The sequence below is a fragment of the Tachypleus tridentatus genome, chromosome 7, assembly GCF_004210375.1.
Source record: "Tachypleus tridentatus isolate NWPU-2018 chromosome 7, ASM421037v1, whole genome shotgun sequence".
In the NCBI taxonomy this organism is placed as follows: domain Eukaryota; kingdom Metazoa; phylum Arthropoda; class Merostomata; order Xiphosura; family Limulidae; genus Tachypleus; species Tachypleus tridentatus.
Window position 1 is genome coordinate 126,245,929 of NC_134831.1, and position 25,740 is coordinate 126,271,668.

General features: G+C 32.2%; 1 protein-coding gene across 1 annotated transcript in view; it reads left to right on the plus strand.

The window, feature by feature from the left end:
- The first annotated feature begins 2,668 nt into the window (after positions 1-2,668).
- LOC143256544 (uncharacterized) overlaps positions 2,669-25,740 on the plus strand; it is a 35,140-nt gene continuing 12,068 nt past the window's right edge. The window contains exons 1-3 of the mRNA XM_076513899.1: positions 2,669-2,825; positions 6,380-6,432; positions 25,208-25,294. Coding sequence (XP_076370014.1) covers positions 2,711-2,825; positions 6,380-6,432; positions 25,208-25,294 — 255 coding nt within the window. The 5' untranslated portion in view covers positions 2,669-2,710. The remainder of the gene's footprint in view (positions 2,826-6,379; positions 6,433-25,207; positions 25,295-25,740) is intronic.

Consider the following 25,740-nt stretch of genomic DNA (forward strand, 5'->3'; position numbering starts at 1 on the left):
CTTATCGTGCCAGTAACATTGGAAAGCATCTGGATCATCCAGGTTAAATTTTTCTCATCAGAGAATAAAACTTTCTTCCACTTTTCTATGTCCCATGTTTGGTGCTTCTCAGCAAAGTTTTACCGAGCTGTTTCGTGGTGTGACCTTTGAAGACGTTTACTGTTTTTAAAACCTTTTTCTCGTAGATGCCGTCTTATTGTTCTTGAGCTGCATTCTGTGTCCGTAAGAGCCTTAATCTGGTTCGACGATCGGTTGGTGTCTTGCCGGACAACCCATCGAATTCTTTTGCTCAACGCCGGCGAAATTTTCTTGGGCCGTCCACTTGAAATTCTCGTTCCGTAACTCTCAGGGTCTTTTAAGAAATTTGCAACAGCAGTTTTACTACACCCAATCTCACCAGCGATGGAACGTTGAGAGAGACCTTGCTTTTGCAGCTCGACAATTCTGCCACGTTGAAACTCTGTCAACTTTTTAGCCTTTGCCATGTTTTTACCCTATGTAACACAGGAGATGTCAGTGGGAGATGTTGGCAACGCTAATGCTTGAACACAAATGATTAAATTTCGTTACGTGTTTACCGATTAACGCTTCGTTTCAGTATGGTCTTAAACTTTTGACCAGCTAGTATTTAGGCTAATTTCATAGTGTTCACATTGTCCCTATGAAATGCTAAAAAAGTTTTTTATTTTTATTTTTCCTTTTCTTATTTTCATCTTCCGAAGCTCTACTCAAATAAATGGTTGAGTCTAACGACGCAAAATGCATATTTTTTCTTTATGTTCATTGGCCTTAAGATTTTGGCTAGCAGTGTATGACAAGGTGTCACATAAAAGACTTTAGGTGTGGGGGAGAAGTTAGAAACTTGGATAGAAGAGAGACTTGAGGTAAGAAAGCGAAAGGTTGTCGCAAATGGAGTTCAGTCAAACTGGATTGATGTCACAAGTGGGGTAGGTACCCCAGGGCTCAGTCTTAGGCCATTTGCTTTTTTTATTTATATCATTGACATAGATAAAGGAATAGTCAATAGCTTTTTTACGTTTGCAGGTGATATTAAGGTCTTTGGTGTTGCTTGTTGTGAACAGGATGTTACTGATTTACAAAGGATTTAGATCATTTAGTGAGTTGGGCAAATAAATGGCAGATGAGTTTTTATTCTAATGAATGCAAAATAATGCACGTGGGTTATTGTAATTTGAATTATAAATAGAATTAGGATAGGAATAACCAAAGAAGAATCTTTGTGTAATGGTTGATCAATTTCTTAAGCTATCCAAGTAGTAGTGTGCTATTGCTAGTGATAAGGTAAATAGTATTTCAGGCGGCATGTACATAAATATTCAATTCAAGTCTAAAGAGGTTATAGTTTTACTGTACATGCCACTAGTTAAGGCCGCAGTTGGAATTCTGTGTCAGTCATGGGCTTCTTGCCCAAGGAAAAACATTGAATTCTGGGAAATGGTTACTAGAATGGTGCCTAGGATGAGGGAGTTTTCATACAATTACAGGATGAAATTTCTCATATTGTTTTGTCTTTGAAACAAGACGGGTTTGAGGGATCTGTTTAAGATTCTAAAGGGACTTTATAATGTTGATGTATCGTCTTTTTCGTATTTAACAGTGAGAGTAGTAGAACAAGGGGTCACAAATATAAATTTTGGCAGAGTATGAGTCATCTTCAGTTAACACTGTTTCATTTTTCTAATGGGGTAGCGGGCCTTTGCAATGACCTGCTATTGTATGTTGTAGAGGCAGTAAATTCAATTAAGTTTAAGAAAAAAAGCTCGATAACTATATGAATGAGAAGGACTAGCTTTAGGATTATTTATTTTTCAATTATTGTAATTTAATTTAGAGGATGGAACAGCCAAGATGGAGTAATAGGTATAATTATTGTTCCAAAACGTTATGTTAAAATAACACCTGTCTAAAATAACCAGCTGCTGTGTCCTGCATTTGTAGAATTTATTCAATGATTTCATCTTGTTTGTTTGTTTTTCATATAGCAAAGCCACAAAGGGCTATCTGCTAGAGGGAATCGATGATTTTAGCGTTGTAAATCCGGAGACATACCGCTGTACTAGCGGGGGCATGATTTCATCATTAAATATAAAACATTATTCTTACAATTATTTCTCTGATGATAGGGCCCGGCATGGCCTAGCGCGTTAAGGAGTGCGCTTCGTAATCTGAGGGTCGCGGGTTCGCGCCCGAGTCGCGCCAAACATGCTCGCCCTCCCAGCCGTGGGGGCGTTATAATGTGACGATCAATCCCACTATTCGTTGGTAAAAGAGTAGCCCAAGAGTTGGCGGTGGGTGGTGATGACTAGCTGCCTTCCATTTAGTCTTACACTGGTAAATTAGGGACGGTTAGCTCAGATAGCCCTCGAGTAGTTTTGTGTGAAATTCCAAAACAAACAAAACAAAATTCTCTGATGACATTTTACCCATTCACCTTCTCCATTCGTAAGTACATTTTTCACTTCGTATGATAGCTGTTCAAATTCGAACAATATATATATGTATTTGAGTGGTTGAGTTAGGTTGGTTAAGAAAACTGTGTCTTTTTTGGTTTGAGTTTATATTTGGTTTTTATATATTGCACGTATTAGATGTGCTTTTATTTAGATTTGCTTCTTTCCTGCAACAGAACATTTTAAACCAATCAGAAGGCGGCTTGTGTTCTCTTTGCTGTACACATTGAAGCTTCAAAATGTCGGGAAGGTATCAATTGTTCATTGGGCGCTTGCCTCTTGATGTTAGAGAAAGAGATATTGAAAACATATTTGAAAAATATGGACGACTTTTGCGATGTGATGTGAAGTACGGTATGTATAATTTGAGTGTTTGAAAATCGTTTTATAAATAACCAATTACTTGCGATTGTTTTTCATCATGTTAGGCCTAATTCGGCACAAATCAATTGCGACGGTAGGCTTAATTCGGTAAATGTGCGTTTTTGTACTAAAACAAACGTTTGAATGACGATCAATAAATTACATTTTGAAAATATTTGCGCGTATTCCTATAATCTTCATTATAATATTAGTTCATTAGTTTTATAAATAGCATTGTCGATGCAATTAAGATTTAGTAGTTCACTTTCCTAATTTATCATCTACCGATTTTCCAGAATTCTACTTTTGACGCGTCTGCGAATGTTGCTCGTGATATTCTTGAAAACAAGTGAAGCACTTGTAGTTTCTCATTGTTTCTTGTAAAAATAAAACCGTATTATCGATCTTTTTTATCTTTTTGATTTATTTACTTTTGTTCATTTATAAATACGGTACACTGCGTATAATTACGACCTGTTAGTTACTAATAAGTTAGTGGTATGTGCTGACTAAAATATTTACTGCTCTCAACTTTCAAAAGTTCCGATTAACAGTCGTAAAGAAGTATGACTAAATATGTGTTGTCTAAGTTATGAGAAAACTTGAAATTAAAGAAACTAACTGAAGAGTATATATATATTCTTGAGGTGCAGTCTAGATTCATAATTCTAAAGACAGTTTGTGTTTATGACAAATTTCTGCTGTTCCAAACCTGCAGATGCAATGAAGAGTTGCACATTCAGTTGCACCAGTAATATGTTTAAAAGACTTGATCTTTCCATGTATTTGACACCCAATCAAACTACTGAAAAGGAGAGAAGCCAATGCCAATCAATTTTACCAAGGAGAAGAAAAATCATCAACAGAATACTCCCACGAATGGGACTTAATGGGGATCTGTAAATCTAAGTACCAAGATACAAACAAAAGGAGAGAAGTTTGTTATAGTTGAAAGCTGTGGGAGTCAAAGTCTGTCTGTCTAACAGTGTTTATCTCATTTCATATAATTTAAATATTGTCTTTTTTTTTAACACAAGATAATTGTATATAACTAGGTACTGCACAGTGGGCCATTATGACTAGTTAATAATTTACAAGTCAACAGGGAGCTGGTAGGAACAACAATCAAGCCCAGTTAATTGTAACATTACTTGGTGTCTTATTAATGCCTTTATCATATGTTGATAAGACATTGCAGTTAGTAATTTGACCATCAAGAAATAATATATGAACATTAAATGAAGAATTTTCTCAGAAGGTTTAGCTGTAACATGTGAATATGGTAGACCTATGTAAGTTGTGTACAAGCAACTGGACTCACTCTGCTGTTTTTTGATGCTTGTCAAGATGGTGATTATGTTAACAAGCAGAATCACGTGATGTCATTTTTGAGTCTTTTAATGGTTTATTTTATTTAATATTGTTTTATACTTACTGCTATGCATGATATTGTGTTCTTTCGTTATTATTGTTATCCTTTTAAACCATAAATTTAAGGGAGGCAGTGTTGCTAGAGCCTCACAATAAGCTTACATTTATACTTGCATATTATCATTTTTGTGTGAAACTGATAATAGGTATCCAACCTTTAAACTTGAGTCATCTGTGTTAAGTGTGTGGTTAGTCAAATTATATGCTTTGCTTAGCAGTAACTTACACCACTGTTAGTTATGTATAGAATGAGTGATAGTATTCTCAGAGTTCTTTGGAGAGAGAAAGCTCCACCACTTAGAGTAATTTTCAACAGTTGTCAGTAGATAGCTTTTCTTGTATGTTATTTTGAAATACCACTTCCCTCTATTAATTGCCTCTATAAATGTCCACTGTATGATTCCCAAAATAAAAAATATGCACTCTCTTTTGCATATTTTGCCTGAGTACTGTATAATTACCTGTTAATATAAACCCAATACCGTTCCTAATACAATACTTAAACTTGACTTTGGCATCAAGATGTTGTTTTGACTTCTTCACAAGGGTTCTATAAAATATGCAAGTTTAGGTGTACATTGGCACTTGTAGTATTTGTAGTATTTATACTACAACTTCTAATGCTGAAAGTGTATCTTCAAATAATTTGTAAGATTTTCATTTATTATTCCAAGTCTTTTGTACACAAGAGATAAGATTTTTCAATCAAGTATTTTTATTAAGGGTTTGTTTGTGAAAATATCAAGTATATTTTATTACTAATCTTAGTGCAAAGTGATTTTCACCTGATGATAAGAAAACTATTCTTTGTTACCAAAATTTCAAATATTACTTGTGTGATCAGTAACTCTGTGTTTTGTCTGTTATTTTCTTTACCCTAACTGGATGGGGCCTGTCAATTTGACTAACTTCATAATCATTAAAAATAAATTAAGAAATAAACCATACTTTTTTCTTTTCAAAATGGCTACAGATTATAACTCAAACACATGTTTAATCTAAATACTTTAAATCTCATAACATTATACATATATTCAGAATTTTTATTATAATGACCTTCCTGTCATGCCTGGTGAACGTTACAGAAGTTGTATTAATGCAGCACATATACATTTGTGTTACCATATCCAGTAATCTAAGTAACCTTTATCTTGGCTGTGAATAACCAAAAAAAAATAACTACATTGATACCGTATAATTCCACTATACTTTATTAAGTGCTTTATCCAAGATGTATTAAGATTTAAAAGAATATGAAACTTTGAGCGAACTAAAGACACATCCTACCTCATTGAAATATTGGATTGAAAGAATGTGATAGCTTTTTCAAATATTAAATTGGTTGAGAAAATTACTCTGGGGACATTTTAAGCTATTGATTGGTTATTCATGTTGTATACTATAGTAAGAGTATATAAGGGACCATTTAAAAAAATGTAAAGAAATGAATGGGATCACTGTATTTGATTCAGTACATGAGCCATATCTTAGCAAAATAAAAAGATGAGATTCTTATTTTATATTTTAACTTGTCAGTATTAGTAATTTGAGTTCTTAATTTGTATGACATCAGTATTTTGACTTCACAAATGTATCACCAAACTCACTAAAATTTATATTTTCATCTGTTCTTTTAATATTTACTTTCAAATTAAGAAATTAACTCTTATATAATAATAAAGTTTGAATTATAATTTCCAACTTGATTCCAATCGTGTTGACATAAATTCACATAATAGTAGCTTAATAAAATTTTTAATGCAAGTCAACAAAAGCGATGACATGGCTTTTGACCCATGATCCATAGTGAAAGGGTTAAATGATGGTTAGTCATACGTTTGAAACCAGTATTGTACTTGTGTGCTAGAAATTGTATGATTGAATATATTTTGCATATGTAATTTTAAGTGCTTTTAACTGTGTGACTTTGATATTAAGAGGAAAAAGAAAAGTCTATTGTATATATTGCAATAAATAGGCCTTAATGATTGAAAAAAATAAGTTAACTCGATTACAAAGTGTGCATTGTTTTGTGTTTGTGAAAAATAACAGCTCACACTATAAGTTATATCTTTATTTTTGTGTTTGTAAAATGTATGAATTTTATTACCTAGGCACTGGAATGGCTTATGCCTTTGTGGACTACGATGATCGTAGAGATGCTGAGGTAAGTCATCCACTAATTTAAAACTTGTTTTTCTCAGATGTGTTTGAAATAAGAGAAGAAAAAGTTCTTAACAAAATTAACTGCTAGTAAATTTATGTACTTCTATCACATTCTGAAATACTGGGTCATAAAACTTCACAATGCAGTCTTACAACAGAGGAAGACTGTTAGAAGCAGGCATTATGTAGCAGTCATTTCGTTACTATCATCCATTTTATAGCAAACGTAGAAATACTGTCTTTTATTTTGGTAGGGTATATCTTCAACTTATGAGTGTTCACTTTTTTTTTCTGTGGCATAGTCTTTGTTTTACCCACTTAGTATGACTGCATCAGTGGTCGTTATGTGTAAAAGTTTCTTTTATAAATAATGGGGTTTGGAGACTTTTAGTTGCATATTAGAAAATTTGAAATAAATTGATTATGAAAAGTGTTAAAAATAACACTAATCTGTATGGCATACATGGAAATATGCAAATTTCATTATTTAATTTGTCATTTTGATTACTATTAATGATGCTACTCATTCTAAATATACAAGTGAAATTTGTATATATTTATGTGTACATTACAGAAAGTCATTGTAGTTTGCATTCACATACACTTTGAATTATTTTGTCAGGTTGAGGCAGGTATTTTTTAGAGATTTAGGTTGAAATTTTTATTTAGGTTTTAAAAGTATAAAGGCATTATTAATTCTTTATAAGTACTACAACAGAAGTATAATGAGGTACAGTGTAAGTGGTTCACCTTCCCTTCCGGGTTTTAATTTGTTTCGTAAAATGCTTATTAGTCATATGAAATGTGCTAATAGAATTTATGGAGAGTTTTTTAGAAACACCATATCTTTGTTTTTAGGAAAAATTACAGGACACTGCTTTTTATATTAAGTACTTCTTGGCTGTTAAATCAATTGCCTATAGACATGAATTAGTGTCCTCTGAATAACTTATTAATTAAAATTTTGATTAATTTATTAATATCATAAAAATATTAACTAATCAAAATAAATGTTTTATTATTATTATATTTGATTATTTCCAAATACCCAAGTAATTGAAATACTGCTGTTATGCTTGGATACTGTTAACCACAGAGCTAAAGAGTGAGCTTTCTGACCTGCTAAGCCAAGGTATCAAAACTGATCTTAGAGTATTAACAGTTTTTCTTAGTCACTTGTTGAGAATAATTTATTAGATGAATATAATTGATTAATGATCTTGGTGATTAGGCAGTCAGAAGCTTCCATTAATCTTTCACCTCTAGTATTAAGTACAGTTTAAAAAATATACATTTTGCTATTTAACTATAAAGTAGTGGAACATAAGAACAAAGTGAATAAATCAATCTCAGTTTTAAAGCTGAACAGTTAACTGTATTACTCAACATAATTGATAACTCTTCAGCATTTACAGTCAAACCTCATCAGTGTAAACTAATCAATTAAACAAAATTGGTTTCTGATTAGTCCAAATATTCAACTAACCAAAATGCTACCAGTATGATTTCTCATTATTCTTTGATTCAGAGTTCTTAAGCTCAATTAGTTAGGGTTATGTCTCCAAAACAAAAATTAACTAATCAGATTTAGTGTGTTGATTATTCCAACTATCCACATTGTCTTGATCATTTTGACCAACCTTGTAACTATTATATAAAAAGAAACTAAACATGCTGTGACTGATTATACTAAGTTTATCTTTCCAGTTTTTGGCAAACCTTTATTAAACATTATACAGGTCTGTTGTATGCAAAGAATATTACTTTCTAATAAATTATTTTTACAAAAGATTTGTTTGAACTCATAAAACCTTTAAGTTAATGTGTATGAAAGGTGATTTTTATGTTAAGAAGGAAAGTGATTATTTATCTTAGTTATATTTTTGATAACTTTAGCAAAATCATCAATGTACACAATAAAAAGTTTAAAAATATGAAACAAAATGAAAAATCATTTTTATGTACAATAAGTTATTGTAGGTTGTAACAGTTATAAATATTTGTTTGTTTTTTATTCCTTTTAAAATTACATGCACCACTATACTGGTACGGATATGTAGGTGGCACGGTTGTGGGATTCACATCTATAGAACACACATTTAATTTTTTCAATCACATTAACGCTATACATCCCAACATCAACTTCACATGTAAACAAGAAAAAAGCAATCAAATATCGTTTCTTAACCTCAAAATTACAAGAACCGATACACAATTTAAAACAGAAATCCACTGAAAAAATCACCTATACTGGACTATAACATTCCTTGAGACTCAACACATGAAACAAAACAAAAACTCAACATACTAAGAAACCAAATAAACACAGCCATAAAACTATGCTCACCAGATAAAATTAACGATGAATTAGACAAAATAAAACAATACTTCATCAACATCAATAAGTTTCCTCCACAAACCGTAGAAAACATTATACGCACACACCTAGACATAAAGCAAAATCAACCAACAAAAGTAAATATGTCTCACGAATCAAAAAATCACGAAACCATATACTGCTGCATGCCATATATTCCCGACATCAGCAGAAAAATAACCAACATTTGGCAAAAACTAGTAACAAAATATGACATTCCAGTTAATACCAAATTTATTCAAAGACCAGGTACAAAATTCCGGTCTATACTATGTAAAAAATACAATGTGATAACTGCCACGACTTCTATATTGGAGAAACAAGTAGAAAAATGGAAACCAGATTCAGAGAACATAAAAAGTCGCCTTCACACGTTTTCGAACACTGCAAGTCAAATAAACACAACATAACCATAGAAAACACTCAAATACTAAATAAAGAAAGAAACGCAAAATTATACAACAACTCAAGCCCAAAATAAACCAATACAAAGGAACACCTTTATACCTGTATTAAAAATAATATAATAAATAATAATAATAAAATATAAAATTATATATTCAAACATCTAAGCACGCCCTCTACATTCCGACTCTTAGTTACACAACCCCTTTTAAACGTGTTCAGCTTCCGGTCAGTTACCTCTTCCCTTCTTTGTGAACCTGATGATGACCAAAGAAGGTCGAAATGTTGTTTGCTCCTTCACATAAAAAACTTTCTCAACCCAAATGAGCCATTTCTACATATATAAAGTTATTTTCTGTTTGTCAGTGTCTACAGTGAATGTTTTAACTCGCTGGACACTTGGAAATTCATGTAAGTGTAAAAATAAAATCTAAAATGTGAAATATGGAACTAGGCACCTCGTATGAAATGGAGTGAAGATTGAGAATTTAATTACTTCTTTAACTTAAATAATAAATATTTGAAATACAATAGTCCCTCTTAAATATAACACTTTTCTGCCAGGATAAAAAAAAATTACAATCTAACAGGAAGTCATAATTTAAAGGATCTCAGTAATCATGTAATGAATGAATGAGTTCAAGTGGTGCTGATCTGCTATTTCCGGGGGTTGAATTTAATGATTTATATGCTGTACATGGAGTCAGATAACATAGCAAGTATAGTAATAGTTATGATGGATGACACTTCAATAAGTATAATTTAACTGTTTTATTTGTGTTTTTATGTAAAATAATTTATATACCAGTCGCATTTATTTCATACAGATCCATGTGTCACATTTTTATTACATACATATATTAAACTGACATAATTTATTTTGTAGAAGATCATCCATTTTTGTTTGTTTTACATATTTAATAGAGTCAGTTTGAATGTTCACAGTTCTGGATGTTGTTATATCAAGAAGCATTTTGTTAGTTCTCAGAGCACAATTTTGGTATCAGTTTATAAAATAATATGCAAATGCACAGAATTCTACATTGAAGACACCAAAAGAAAATTAGAAACCAGATTCACTGAACATAAAAAAAAAAACAACAATATTTATGACCACTGAAGTAAAATACAACACAGTATTGCTGTACAAAGTGCTGTAAATGTTTACACAAAGAACCAACATTGGAAGCTACATGTCTTAATTGAACAAAACGGTCTCACTTATACACTAAAATTTCACCTTGGAATTTGGATCTTTTGTTTTGACCTCTGAAAAGGTACCATTTTGTGTACTTAAATAACCAGTAAAGAAATTAATACTATATATCCAAACTACATTATTGCTAGACTGCAGTGAATAACTATTAAGGTAATCCTCTCTAAATACAAATGCTACATAAAATGTAATATGTTGCATTTAAACATTTTAAGCTTTTTAAAAATTGTTTCATTTATTTTGTTGCTTTCATCACAGCTTTGCTCTGTGTCAATGTTCATGTCACATTTCTATTCCAACACTTTGAGGCTTCATCAGCAGCTTGCTGTTCTCATCTTGAGATGTTCATGGCTTCACTGGATGTCTTGAGGCATTTTATTAGTCATGTCTACTACATACATTAGTGGAGTCTGTTTTTCAAGAAACTGTGAGTTAATCTTCACACCCTGCTAGTAAATGCTAATCATGTTTCTTGATGTCTTGGCCACAAATTGAAAATCTGCCACATTAACTGAAAAAAATAAACCACAATTCTACAAGTGTGGCAAAGACAAACAACAGTTTCTGATTGCCCCTTTTCACCTTTCAGGACCTGAAAGTTTTTAAATCAAATATCTGTGTTTGTACCAAAGAGAGTTACTTGAACATCATGGGGTGTCAAGAGATGTATACTAAACTGGGAAGCAATCTCCAGTCATGTGACCTCTGTTTGGTACTGTATTCACATGTCTGTACAAGTTACAAATATGAAGAAAAATCATTATATATAGAGGTTATTTGACCTTTGCACCCAAAAATCGTGGTTGTGTATTGGATCTGTCAAGAAGTCATTTGTGGGAAGTCATATTTACGTAAAATCATTCTATGCTTAGAAAAAAGTCGTATTTGAAAGGAAATTGTTATTAGGAGGGATTGTATCCACCAGGGACTACTGTATAAATTATATCTTGATGCCAAAAGTATTAACTTACATTGATCATAAAGTTGTTAATTTTGAAATGTAACTTCAAAAAAGTTATGACAAGCACACTCTCACTATGCATAGGACTAACAGAAATGAGGATTGTTTAATTGGCAAATTTTATTAACTGCCCAGCTATGCTGAATATTGTAATTATTGTGTCACTACAACATTCAAATTTAATGCATCTGACCAATGTTTTGTGTTACTTTTGAGTAGTCTTTAGTCATTGTCTGAATTGAGAGTATCCAATCTAATTTCACTTTTTCAAGCCACATCTCTTAAGTCATTATTTATCACTTTATACTGCAAGGCTTATTTTAACAGTGAAGTATATCTACTCATAGGGGATAAGTTGTTTAAAAAAAACAACTTTGCACATCACTGAATCAACACAGTTATCATGCTGTCTCAGGTTTGTGCAATCTAGAAAAAATGCTGCATCAAAATTTCTTGAATTTTGAGAAAAGCCTCCAGTAGCTCAGTGGTACATTGAAACCTGTGTTGGGTACAGCACAAATAGCTCATTGTTTTGCTTTGTGTTTAACAACAAATAATCTTTGGAAAATCATTCTAAAGAGTAGTTTTTGTATATATATTGTTATAATAATTTACAATACTGTACTTGTTAGACAGTGACTGTATTTATGTGCCTGTAAACCATTTTCTGTTTTAATAGTTTGTGTTGAGCATGAGAAAAACTGCTTTCAAAACACACTTACTGTCATCCAATATGTCTATTCTTCAACATTAGCTTTGCCTATCTAAGTGTTGGGCTTGCATGCTCCAGTTTTTTATACTCCATTTAAATACTGTTGAGAATATCTAACGTGCATATTTCTCCACACTTGTAAATAATACCTCTGTCCTGGTACCATATTTAAGCATCTCACTTAGATAATGTAACCACTTTTCCTTGACAAAGTGTTAGTCATGGGTTTCTTTGACAAAAGTTTTACATGTTTTTTTTCCATTATGGACTGTTATTTTTAAGCTGCCTTGTAGATTTCAATATAATTTTCAATTAAAATACAAACTAGGTAAGATGTGATATTTGTGGGTATGAATTCCCATATTACTGTTTCCAGCAAGATGGTTACTCTGACTTTTGTTATTGAGTGTCAGGAAGGGGGTTACTTTCAGGTGCATGTTTTTATCCACTGAGTGTTTTTTTTTTTTTTCCTGGGGGTTTTGAAGTTGCTTTTTCAGCTGATTCTGGGGAGAATTTGGAATTTGTTTTCTGACACTTCTTTACTCAGTTGGCTTCTCACAAGTCCAGTTTGGATCCACCTCCTATTCCTTTTCTTCAATTAATCATATGGATTTGTGAGACTTTTATATATTAATTCTACTCCATTGTTGGTGATAGGGGGCCTGTTTAGTTTTCTCTTTTTCCTTTGCTTCTCTGGTTTAGGCTTGGAGATTTACTGTTTTATTATGTGATGGGATAGCTAGACCTTGTACTTTACATTATCTGTTTACTTGTCTTGGTTTTCCACATTCTGGTAGATGTATATATTTCTGGCTGCTGATATGATGTCATAAGTTGGAATTGTTCGCATGTTTGTCTTTTTCCTCCTAACTCTTTTGTAATGGGTCATGAATCAAAGGTCATGTTATCAAGTTTGTTGACTTATTGAAAATTTTATTGAACTACTTCTTTACGAATTTATGCCAATAAGTTTAGTATCAACTTGAATATTATAATTCATATTTTATTAATTTAAAAGTAAATATTCAAAAACATAATGGACTATTGAATTATATGAGTCACATGGTATGTTGAATGCAGCACTGTTTAAAATTAAATGTTTGTCATGTAAAATTATGAACAAAAATTACCAATATTGACAAGGTATAATATAAAATAAGTACATTGTATCTTTTTATTTTGTTGAGAGATTACTAATGTTCTGAATCAAACAGTGGCTCCATATACTTCTTTTCATTTTTGGAAATTTTCCGTAATGTACATTTACTTCATTATATGACATCTGAATAACCAGTGGACAACTTAGAATGTCCCCTGGTGGTTTTCACAGCCATTTTAATGTGTTAAAAGGCTGCCAGGTTCTTCTGAACAAAGATTTCAAGGAGATAGGTTGTGTTTTTAGTATCTAGAATTTTCTTTCTTTTTTTACCTAAATATAGCATAGATATTAAGCTCAATAAATTATAGTGGAATTCTACAGTATCAATATAATTTGATTTTTTGGTTATTCACTTATATATATAAAACTTTAAAACATATTTCTGTTCATGTTCTCCACATGCAAAATTTTAAATGTCTAGCAGTAACTGCATTCAAAGGTCTTAGTTAGAAAAAATAATTGTGTGCTTTTTACTTTATCTATTGTTCTACATTTTAAGAAAATTAAATTTAATAACTTATTTCTAAACAGTAATAATCTTTATACATACACAATGTGTAGTAATTGAAATGCGACTGTATTACAAAATACTAGTCCACTTAAAGACAGCCAAGACTAAAGGTTAGTTTTATATTATTTGATATGGTTATGTGAGTGCAGTTGCACTGCATCAATGCAAGTTATGTAATGTTAGCCAGGCACAACTGGAAAGTCAGAATAATATATGACATTATGGGATGTTATTTTGTGTTATAATATGTAATAATTCTTGAATGAAAAGTAACATAATTTATATTTCCTTTTTGGTTACAAGGTTGGTCAAATTGACAGACTCCATGTAGCTAGGGTAGAGAAAATAACAGACAGAATATAAAGTCTTCCTGAAAACAAATATTTGAAATGTATTTAGGAATTACACAAATAATCTTTTGGGATGAATAATATTTTTTTTTAATCATAACAAGAAAACCACATTCAGACTAGTAATGAAACAGACTATTTTCACAAGCAAATCTTTATAAAAAATACTTCATTAAAAAATTGATTTTTTTTGTGTACAAAAACTTGTAATCTTTGTTAAAAGTGTAGTAAATTTTGAAAAGATACACTTACTACAACAAAAGTTAGGGCATAAATACTTAACATGTGTAAATGTGTATTTAAACTCGTGTATATTATATTGAGCCTGTTGCAAAAAAAAAAAAAAAATTGTTGGATTATCTTTCTCCTCTTACGTCTTGCTATGTCTTAATGGTTCCTTTCTTTCTAAGTCTCTGGAAATTAGGGTAGGGAATGCACCCATATTTGCAATTCTTTTGCCATCTGTTTCTCACCTCTGCAGTTGATTGCAATCTGATAATTTGTTTTGGCCTGTTAGGCCTGGATGCATAATGTGACCCACTTTACCTCATTTTGTGGTGATCGTTTTGACTGTGTATTCATTGGAATCCTTCAGTTTTCCTTGATTTCCCTAATTTCTTAGAGGTGGATTCCCAAATATTCATTTTGTGTATTTTGGTTCTATAGGTGAAGGTATCTTCTGAGTTACACCTCATCAGGTTCAATGCATTTGTTTTTTTGCTGTCCATTTCATTCATCTAGTGTAGGACATTTTACAGGCTGGTATTGAAACTTATCCCAGTGTTTTTCTCTTATGTTATTTACATGCTTGGGCAGCTTTCATCTGGAACTTTTTCCTTTTTCCATGACTGTTTTTAACAACATCTGATGGATTTTAAATAAGGTGGGAACTTAAGTCACAACCTGTCTTTTTCTTTTCCAGGTTCCCTTACATTTTGCTTTCACTGGATACCACTTTCTGTTGTTAGATAGGAGTTATTCTCTCAGCCCAGTTCCTTGCTAGCAAACAGATTATTTGAACTACCAATTGCAATAGGCTCTGTAGAAATGAGGTGTTCCATAAGACCATCTAGACCAGGGGTTCCCAACCTTTTGGCACTTGCGACATGAAAATGTAATTGATGAAATAAAATTAATGTTATCCCAAGCTACTTCTGCCAAGGCTTCATGACTCCCCTGCCAAGGCTTCACGACCCACTGGTTAGGAACCCCTGATCTAGACATTTACCAGATGGTATTACTATATTATCAGTAATCTCCACTCATGGATAATCATGAATAAAGCTAAAGGGGATTTTGCTTATGTCTGCTGATCGTTGGATTGAATAAAATGGAGCTTGTTTGCATTTAAAAATTTAGGGAACTTCATTCACCTATTGCACTATTTCCAGAATACTATTCCTTAGGGCTTCTCAAGCTCTTGCTAGTGGAGTTAGGGGATCCTTATCACATCTAATGTCCAATCACATGGGTGGTAGACTGAGGCTATTTCTCAAAAGTTTGAATGTGTTCATCCACTTTTGGAAAAGAGGGCAAACTTGGGGGCTCTCATTCTTGGGTTCCTGGATGTTGTTCCCAGATTTCAGTAGGAATGGTACCAGCCTTTGTGAGAGCTTCCTTAAACTCTATTTCAGATATGACACTGTACAATCCAATTGGGGTATGGGTGTGTGTGTATTTTCTGTGATCAGTGTTGATTTTGTAAATTGTTCATGGAAGGAGGTCCACTACCTCCTTATAATTTTGAACATGAAGTGGCCTCATTCTAGGCCCTTGATTGAGCACAGGTTTCTTGATCTCTCTGTAATTCTAACGACAAGTGGAATACTCCTTGTTCACTGAGTTTTGGAGTATGAATGAATGTTCATAATTCCAGACCAGATGAGTTCTGTTCCCTTGGTTGAATATATGATATACATGATTCTGTCTTTCTGAGCCTGGGGTGTTGTCTTTTGGGCTTCTTCAGATGGAGGAGAGAGTTTGTTCACTTCGGCATTACTTACTTTCTTGTCTTAATTCTGGTAGTGTGAAACACATCACTCTATGACTGTAGCTTAGGATCCAACCAAAAGTATCTATATCTGTGGCATTGCTGTCCAATAGCCCTAGCTACCAGTGTGGGGTATAGGGACCAAAAACCATGAATTCCAACCTTGAGTTCTGGAACCTTGGCTATTTATGATTACTCATGTACTATTTCACATTTGATACAGGAACTAGGTTCCAGGTGAAAAACATACCTGTTCTGGATGTTGTGCAGATCCCCCACTTGTGTACCACTTTTATCTTTGTACTATACTGTTCTATGCAGACATTATCTGTGTTGATCATGCCTGCAACATTCACTCCACATTCTCAGTAAGGGATTCTGGCTATATTGTCAACAAATAGTAAGTATGTTTTGGAAGCTAACATTTTCCTAAACTGCAAATGTACTTCCAACAATACTTGCCTCCACTGACACTCTTCTGCCCTGTCTCCCCACTAAGAGGTGGTGTAAGTCTATAAAATTTGATAAGAGTATCTAAGTGAAGTGTTTACATACAGTACTAGGGTAGAAGGTGCATTGATGAGGATGGAGAAATTTACAAATTAGGTATTTCCAAGGGCATTTAAGTGTGATATAAATGACTAGGTACCTTTATTTTAATTTTGGATTTCCTTCCAATAAATAAATAAACAAATGTTAAACATCTGACATTGCATTGTGTTTAGCTTCAGTTCACAATTACTAGGAGGCCCGGCATGGCCTGGTGGTTAAGGTACTCGACTCATAATCCGAGGGTCATAGTTTTGAATTCCCATCACACCAAACATGCTAGCTCTTTCAGCCATGGGGGCATTATAACGTGATGGTGAATCCCACTATTTGTTGGTAAAAGAGTAGCCCAAGAGTTGGTAGTGCATGGTGATGACTAGCTGCCTACATTGCTAAATTAGGAACAGCTGGCACAGATAGCCCTTGTGTAGCTTTGCATGAAATTCAAAACAAACAAACAATTACTAGGTACAGTACTTCTCTGATCTATAAAATCATGAAACTAAAGTAGCATGCCTTTTGTTTATGTAATTGAAAAGTTATATTGCTGAGCAAGTTGTGCAGATTATAGGTAACCATTTGGTTTCAAAGCAAGTCATTTAAAGCATCTTTCACTGCATAGCAAAGTTGCTGAACTTTAGACAGTGCCATGATCCTGAGAGGCTAATGATACTAATAAAAGAAACTATTTTGTTAGTAAAATGGTGCATGTAATATTTAATTAAATATGGCTATTTGGCATGCATCTGTTTATGTTGTTTGTGTAGGTGTACAAAAATTTGTTTCTGATGTTTTTATTTTCATTAACTTAATCGATTCCTTATGCTTATTTTCTGAGTATTATTGTGTGTACATTTATTGAATTAGTAGTTAGATTTAGTTTTGTTTTTAAATAATATAGTTATAATTGCAGATTAGTAACTGCTGTTAGTCTACATTGGATGGTGAATCATTTACGGGACTGTATTTATGAAACCTTCTGTTGTAGTATTTTAAAATTCAAATCTTAAAGCTTTGAATGTAAAATTATCATTATGTATAATAATATGATTGTTCTGATACTGTTCAAAAGAGGGAGAGGAGAAAGAGAGACAGACAGACTCCGATCCTTTCCGATGCACTCATCTGACCATGCAGTGTTCCTAGTCAAGAGAGTGATTGACATGCCTTAAGCCAATGAAACTCATGACTAAGCCTTGTCTACCAAATTGACCATTGGTGCCATCCTGTTTTGACCACTGTTTGAAAAGAGAATGAAAGCCCTTCTGACCCGAAAAATAGCTAGAACTCAGATAAAGTGACTAGTTTGAGAGCCAGCTCTGATCCAGACGTAGCATTTATCCCATACCTGTTCATATGACTGGCCTTGTGTATGTGGTACCATGCTCTATTTTTTAAATGCTGAGGCTCAAAATTTTACACTTCCCTCTGAAAATTGTTTAATTTTTCTCAACTAATGCTTTAATTTCTAAAGTTAGATTTGGTAAGAATTGAGGACCTTGGGGCCAGAACATTTAAAAACTAGTATCTTACATTCACATAGCACATGTATTGATTTTTATGAATTGGTAACTCCATATCTGAAATTTGGTTATTCAGAACTTATTAATAAACACAAGATAGTTTTTGAAAAAAGCAGCATTAGTTTACATGTTAATTTGAATCAATACATGCTATCTTTTTTTAAAATATATGCACTTCAGTGTAAAGTTATTCTAAATACAGCTTGATTATTTATACAGAGTTCATTATTACACATTTCAAAGCTGTATAGTATAACCATGGTGGCACTGCATTGGTTTTTTGCTGCTCATTATAACATAGTTGTGAAACATTAAAGATAGTTGTTCATGAAGTTATTTTCTGATGATGATATGTAGTTTAAATAGCTGCAAACAATGTGTAAGACATCATATTGTGCAAATTCAAACAGAGTCAGTAGTACTATTACAAATCTAGGTTATTCTTTGTATATTATTCAGAAAATATAGGTTATACAACTTTCTTATTTTCCTTACATGGATGTAGGAATAACTCAAATTTCCTAAGTTGAATGAACCTTGTGATATAGTATTAGGATTATGACCTCAAATATCACTAAGAGAGAGGGAACTTAAATGATGAGATAGTATACTTTATTATTTAGAATTAAGAACATAAGAACAGTATAGCTATTCTCACTATTAAGGTCCCCTGCTGGCACAGCAGTAAGTCTACAGATTTACAATGCTAAAATCAGGGGTTCGATTCCCTTCTGTGTATTCAGCAGATAGCCTGATGTGGCTTTGCTATAAGAAAACCCATACACACGCACTCTCATTACTAGGTTTATTTTTACTTGTAGTGTACATAGGTAGCTTGTTTGATAAAAAGTCAATATATTAATTGTGCTTAATGAAAAACATATACTAAAATAGGTGTCTTAAATACCTCTGAACTACAACTAGGATTTGCAGACTTCTATTCATTTCTATATTATCTCCAGAAAATTATGGGGTGTTGATGTGGTTGTGTACCCTAAATATTAGTTTACTATATATTAACATTGGACAGCCATGTAGTATGGGTCACATTTACTTTTTTTAGTTTTCAACATGTAAATAGCAGTTGAAGGGAAAACGGACTGTTTTGTAGGTTCTCTGCGCTGTGTTGAGAGAAAATATTGCCAAGCTGTATATTCTGCATAAGTATTCAAACATTAGAGCATAGAACAAAAAATATCGTAGAAAATTTTGTGATCTTTGATTTGAAATTGGGTAAACAGATATTTTAAATGAAAACAACCTTGGAAATTTGTCTATTGCAACTAGATCAATTGTTCACATATTTTGCTCATCATGTATAGTTTTTGAAGAACTTTAGTATTTCAAATTCCTGAAACAACTTAAAATTCTTTTGGGTCACTGAAAATAAATTGTCAGCCAGATCATTTCACTTGGTCTTCAAAGCTATCTCTGATAAAAGTAACATATTAGTAAAAGTGGAATGTGTTAGTTTATGATTTCTTTTAAGTTGTTAAAGTTGGAAATTACTTTGTAGTCTGAGCAAAAAAATATTTTCATTTGATTTTTCTCATTCTCCAGGTTGTAAATCAAAGTTTAGGTTTAGTTGGTGATTTGTTTCTGCATGTTAAGTGCCCATTCTAAATGGCATCTCTATTTGCTTTGTTAGGATAGATAGCAGTCTAAATCACTTAATGTTTTGTTTTCAGCAAGTAGAAAGTTATTTTATTTATGTGCATTATTTGGGTACGATGAACGTAACTAACAAGTGGTCATGGTTGTGCACAGTTTTGCTTTTTGGATGCAAAATAAATCGTTTGGATAGAAAACCTTTTTTTTGCATTAATGGGATGCATAAAAATGGTAAAGACACAATAAAAAGGTAAGATGTATCGTAATCCTTTCCAGATCAGGAGGTTGTCACTGCAGAAAATAGTGAGTGTTTGATTACCTTTTTAATGAAGGGAGCTAAAATCAAACACTTCAACTAATGAAGACCTGTTTGCAGTAGTGAAGGCCTGAATCTTCACTGTTGCAGAGACACACGAGGTCTGATATTAAATATGCATTTGAGACAGTTTGTTAGTACTCTTGAAAAGGACTGGTGAGGAAATAATAAAGTTGTCTGTATAAATTTATTGAATCTTGTAGGCCTAAATTAGAGATTTAAGTCTTTACTATCACTGTTTTATAGTTAAAGGTTAAATAACAGTAAATTAGATGAAACATATTTATATTATTTGACTTGGACATTATTAAATTACTATCTTTATATTGTATATCATTGGTGAGGTGCCTCTTCATCTGAACGAGAGAATAATTGGCAGTTTTTTCTTCTTCTACACTTGTTTTTTACAGTGCATAATAACATTGAGGCTCCTTGCTATTATGTTAGTGTTAAGCTGTGCAAGTTCGGATTTTTGATCAAATATGCCTAAAAATTAAAAATGGTAATTATTACTTGTTTTGTAATTTAGTACTAAGAAATTTATTTTACAGTGGTCATGAGAAGTTCTTAAGTTGATACAATCCAAACCTCATTACCCAGTATTTATTTTTATGTAGTGAAGAATTTTAGAAATGAAACATTAGTTCTACAATTTGTATGGTCTAAACTTAGTAATATTGTTCAAAATTAGTTATAAAAATCATCAGTGTAGTTTTTATTAAAAATGAAACTCGCTAAACGTGTTTAAAATTTGAATATTTTTTTTTCTGTTGAGCTACATGAGCAGTTATTGGCTTTGAACAAGATATAGTTAAGATCTATATTTTGAATACAAAGATAAATGCTCATGATCAGCCACCAGGTGCTTCACTCGTGCATGCAAACAGCTTGGAACACAAGGTTGGCATTTAGTAAAATAAGTATGCAATATATTTAGCATTAAGGTTGATGTACTCATACGTGAAATATTTTCTAAGAACTTGCAGATAAATAAGTGGTGTAATTTATTATAAGGCATGCAACAAAGCATAAACCTTGACTCAAATATGGTCCAGGAATACCAATCTCATTTTGAAAACTATTCTATTCAGGCTGAAGGATCAGAGAGTTACATTTAGTCATATTTACGTGGTTAAGTGTGACAAGATTTCATTCATTTTGGCAAGCAACAGTAGTATGTGAATGTAACTCCTGAAAGATAGAATATAATTTTTTTTGTATGTGTTTTGAAATACTTGGACTAAAAAATCTGACACAACAACTGAATACCACTCAATAAATGAGGACTTGAGTCAGTTAAGTATTTTGCTCCTTTTTACCATACTTGCTTATCTGATCTGTTTTGAATAACTATTAACATGTGTAGAGAAATGATTAAACTCTAAAACTGTGGTTTGTTCCAGGTTCTTTTAAATTTTCAATAGAATCTTTATCTATGATTCCTTGAGGAGTTGCAAGTAGTACTTTCCCACAGAATCATAAATTATGGCTCATACCATTTATTTGCTTTACACCAAGTTAAATAGCTTTTAGTATATTTTATGTGATCATATTTAAATATTGTATTTTGGTATTTTCAAAAATATGTTTAGTTTGTAATTTGTTTTCAAGCCACATTCCATGATATCATAAAAGGTATAGGAATGAAAAGTTTATATATGTAGATGGTAAAATCACACAAGATAGACACCTTCTGTTGCACTTTCAAGGATCATAGTTTATTTAAAAATATATAAACCTGTGCTCTTTAATGGGCAGAAAAATTCTAAGAAAACAGATATGTAAAGACTGCAGAGATGACAGAAGGTTTTTAATTTTCTTTGCACATCATATTAATCAAATTTCATAATGTCAGAAAATATCAATTCAAAAAATTCTGGAGTTACAAAATTGTATGAGGAAAAGTAATTATTTCTTCTTTCATTTTCAGATTTGATAGTTGTGTATGCCCTCCAGATTTTTAATAAGAATTCAGATTGCATTTTAAAATTAAATTACAATAGTGAGACAAAGTGTAACATATTTTGTTGGTAACCAAAGCCTGTGAATTTAAACTTTATCAAAGTTGTTTTGGTTTTTATAATAGATTTTCCATAATTCTGCAACACAGATTTCAAAACTAATATTCATTTTCTATTGTATAAGGATTTTTTTTACATATCATGAAGAAGGAAAAACAAACTTATTTTGATAAAATTATTTCATTTACCAAAATGAACATTTTTTATTATTGTTTGTTAAAAATACAAAAAAAACTGAAGAAAAAGGAAGAACATTGATGTTAAATGAATTTACATTCTAATCTCATTCATTTAAATTTTTAGTGAAATCTACATATTTCATCTTCGAACTGCATAGTAGGCTTTCTCTTACGAATCATATCTTGAGCATCTTGTTTCAGTGACCACCAGTAATCAGCTGTGATGCTGAGTTTCTTCCTTTCCTAATACCTCCACACCATTTCCTTGATGTCTTGACAGAACCTTTTCCCTTATTCTTTGCTGCCAGCATAGAGATTTTCAGGGAAATATGTGAGTGTAATTAATGAACTTTCAGGCTCATATAACAGTCCAACTCTTTGAATGTATTGAATGTATGCTATTGGCATTATTTTCATAATTTGTGTCCCTGCTCTGTTTCCTGTTGTCAATAACATTTTTAAGAGCAAACCATGCTTCTTTTTAAACTTTACTCATTGTTCACTCGAACTGTTTATCCAAAATCAGTTTCCTAATCTAAAGCTAAAAGAATTCCTTCTAAAAAATATCTGGGAATTGTCCACATAGATACTTGAAACAGTTGCTATTTTTGTTTGAGGTCTTTTAAAACTGCTTCATCTAGCCTAGTTTTATATGAAGTGGAGGTAATAGGACTTTATTTGTGTCAACCAAACTTTTATGTTCAGTGTTGCTTGATCCTGGTAATAGGGTGACTTGTGACCATTGCTGATTTTGTACTCTATGGTCACATTTACACAAAAAACATGGAAATTTTGTATAACCTGATTACTGATCCAACAACATACAAAGGACTTTTAAGTCTCCAGGAAGTAACCAACCATGTTCTTTCTATTTGACTTTATTAGGAAGAAGTTTGAGATTTTTATACCTTTTCTTTAGGTGAGTTGAATGAGCAGTAGGAACAGATACATGTATGTTACTATTATGAAGGAAAAGACCTTTTAGACTTCTTTTGGATGGATCAATGAACAATTGCTACCAACTTGGTTCATAAACTGCAGCTCCTAATATTGTTATTAATTCAGCAATAATGTTACATTAAACAGTCAACCTTCTTGTGAAAAATGTGGGTTTATAAACTCTTTACAATTTCTGTATCAGTCATATGATGCCCATGAAGAAAGAAAGTTCTTAGCCTGAAGTGAAATATCTCTAAGAATCCTTTGGAAGATCCAAATCTCTTACCAAATCATTAAGTTCACCTTTTGTGAGGAGTTGTGGTTTACTAGACATTGAAAACTATCCCTATCGTAATCTTTATTAAATTCAGACTCATTTAAATCTGTATCAAGAGTCTGATGGAGTGAGGTACAGGTACATCAGTTCCATGAGCAACAAGTGTGAAAGCAGATTGAATGTTTGGACAAGAAATTTGCTTTTTATTATGAGTGTTGTAGCCTTGAATGTTACATGAGCAGAAGTAGTAGTCATCTCTGTGGTTTCTAGGCTTACACCAGACCATTGGGATTTCAAAAGACAAAAACTTTTCTTACCTTTATTTCATTGTCTCCATTCTGTGACACACATTGTGCAAACTTTATGTAGAACCCGTTATTTGTATTGGTCCCCACATTTTATTCTATGCATAATCTTTTTGATGAATTCAGTAATGCTTCATCTTTGTTTCTTTGCAGTGCATTTACCCCAAATACAACATGTTTGGGTCATTTACGCAAACTCTTGTTGTCATAGTGTTGCATAAATAACAATGAAAAATATGTCACAGTGCACACATGAACAAATAATATCCAAAAATGGCAAGTCAGGGGCCTGTTAATCATTTATACAGTTGCAGTGTTTCTTTTGGGTTCCAGAAAAAATTATAAACTCTCATGTTGCGATTGGTCTAGTCAGTGGTTGTCAACATTTTAAGCATAACAAAATGTAACGCAATTTCACTGAAAATGATTCGCTAATGTAAAAGTACATATGATGTTTTGTGAAACATTTGTACTTGATAGGGAAACAATGTTGTTGTTTTATTCATCATACAGGAATTACTGTAGAATGTGTAAAAATTTCAAGACAGTTAAACCATCATAATCCTGTGTAATCAGTGATAAATGTACAAAAGAAAATGCAATTTTACACAGGATGATTGTTTGAAAGCTGTGATGCAAAAAAAAAATCACATATGAACTTTAACCTTTTCAGTGTTAATTTGATTAATCTAAGTAATAAATTTTGCCAAGCACTGGCATACTATTATATTTGCTTTTCAGTAAAGTTGTGACTAATCACTTGAAGGTTTATTTTGTCTGTCTAAGGTAAAAATGTTTTGCATTTTAAATTACACTTAGTGTAGTAAGAACATGGAATACACTTCTATAGCTTCAGGGTAGAAGAATTTTACCTATCAAACTTTTTATAGTGTGCTACATTAAAATAATCTTGAAGGCATTAGTACCTTGCTGTTCAGTAATTTATCATAAAACTTACTGCACTTGTATTGTGTTGATTGTGATGTGAGACAGAGAGTAAAAGAAACATACTTGAGAAAGGCATTTAGTACATTTTTGTGGTCCAATTTTTTGTTTCTGTTTTTATTTGAGGCATCACAACTTGTTATTTTACTGCATGTCAGTTATGGCTTGTGATATACTGTAAACATATTAGAACCTCATATTCTACTGAATAGGTTGGAAATGGATGTGTCTTAGGCTTTTTGACATTTTGGTAAATATTTAGGGTACTGAATTAAAATTTCATTTTTTCAGTATTACCTATCTAAAATGTTTTAAACTGCTTTTAAGATTCACAGGTAGAACAAAAGAGAAAAGACTGAAATAAATATTCTCAGTTGTTTAGTTGTTGGCTTCTTTGATTTAGTTTTTTTCTTCTAATTTTGTTGTAAAGGATGCTATTAAATATGAAAATGGACGTGAACTTCGAGGACAAAGTATTGTAGTGGAATGGGCAAGAGGACCATCATTTCGTCCATCTGTAAGTACCTATATTTATGCAGACTTGGATGTTTTTGCTTTTCTAAATCCTGAAAGTTTTGATGGATGTAAAACTTATGAATTATAAGAAGTTTGCTGCTGCATAATTTCCCCTCCTCTTGAAATTAAACTATAAAGTTCCTTGGATTATGAAAACTGCTTAGCTGTCCACTGATATAAAATACACCAATATACGGTGGCATCAAATTAATTTCTGTGTGTAATGTTTTGCAAAGTAGCCAATCATGCTTTTTCTAGGAAAAACAAATTTTCTGGAAAAAATGTTAACTAAAATGTTGAATGTTCATAATTACTGTTTAAAAATATCACAGATTAGTTAAAAACAAGATTTAATGGGAGTGGTTAGGGAGAAAATGTTCATTGTGAAAGTAGCTTTGAGGGTGTTAAAAAAATGCTGGATGTATGTTTTGGCCACATTTGCAGAGG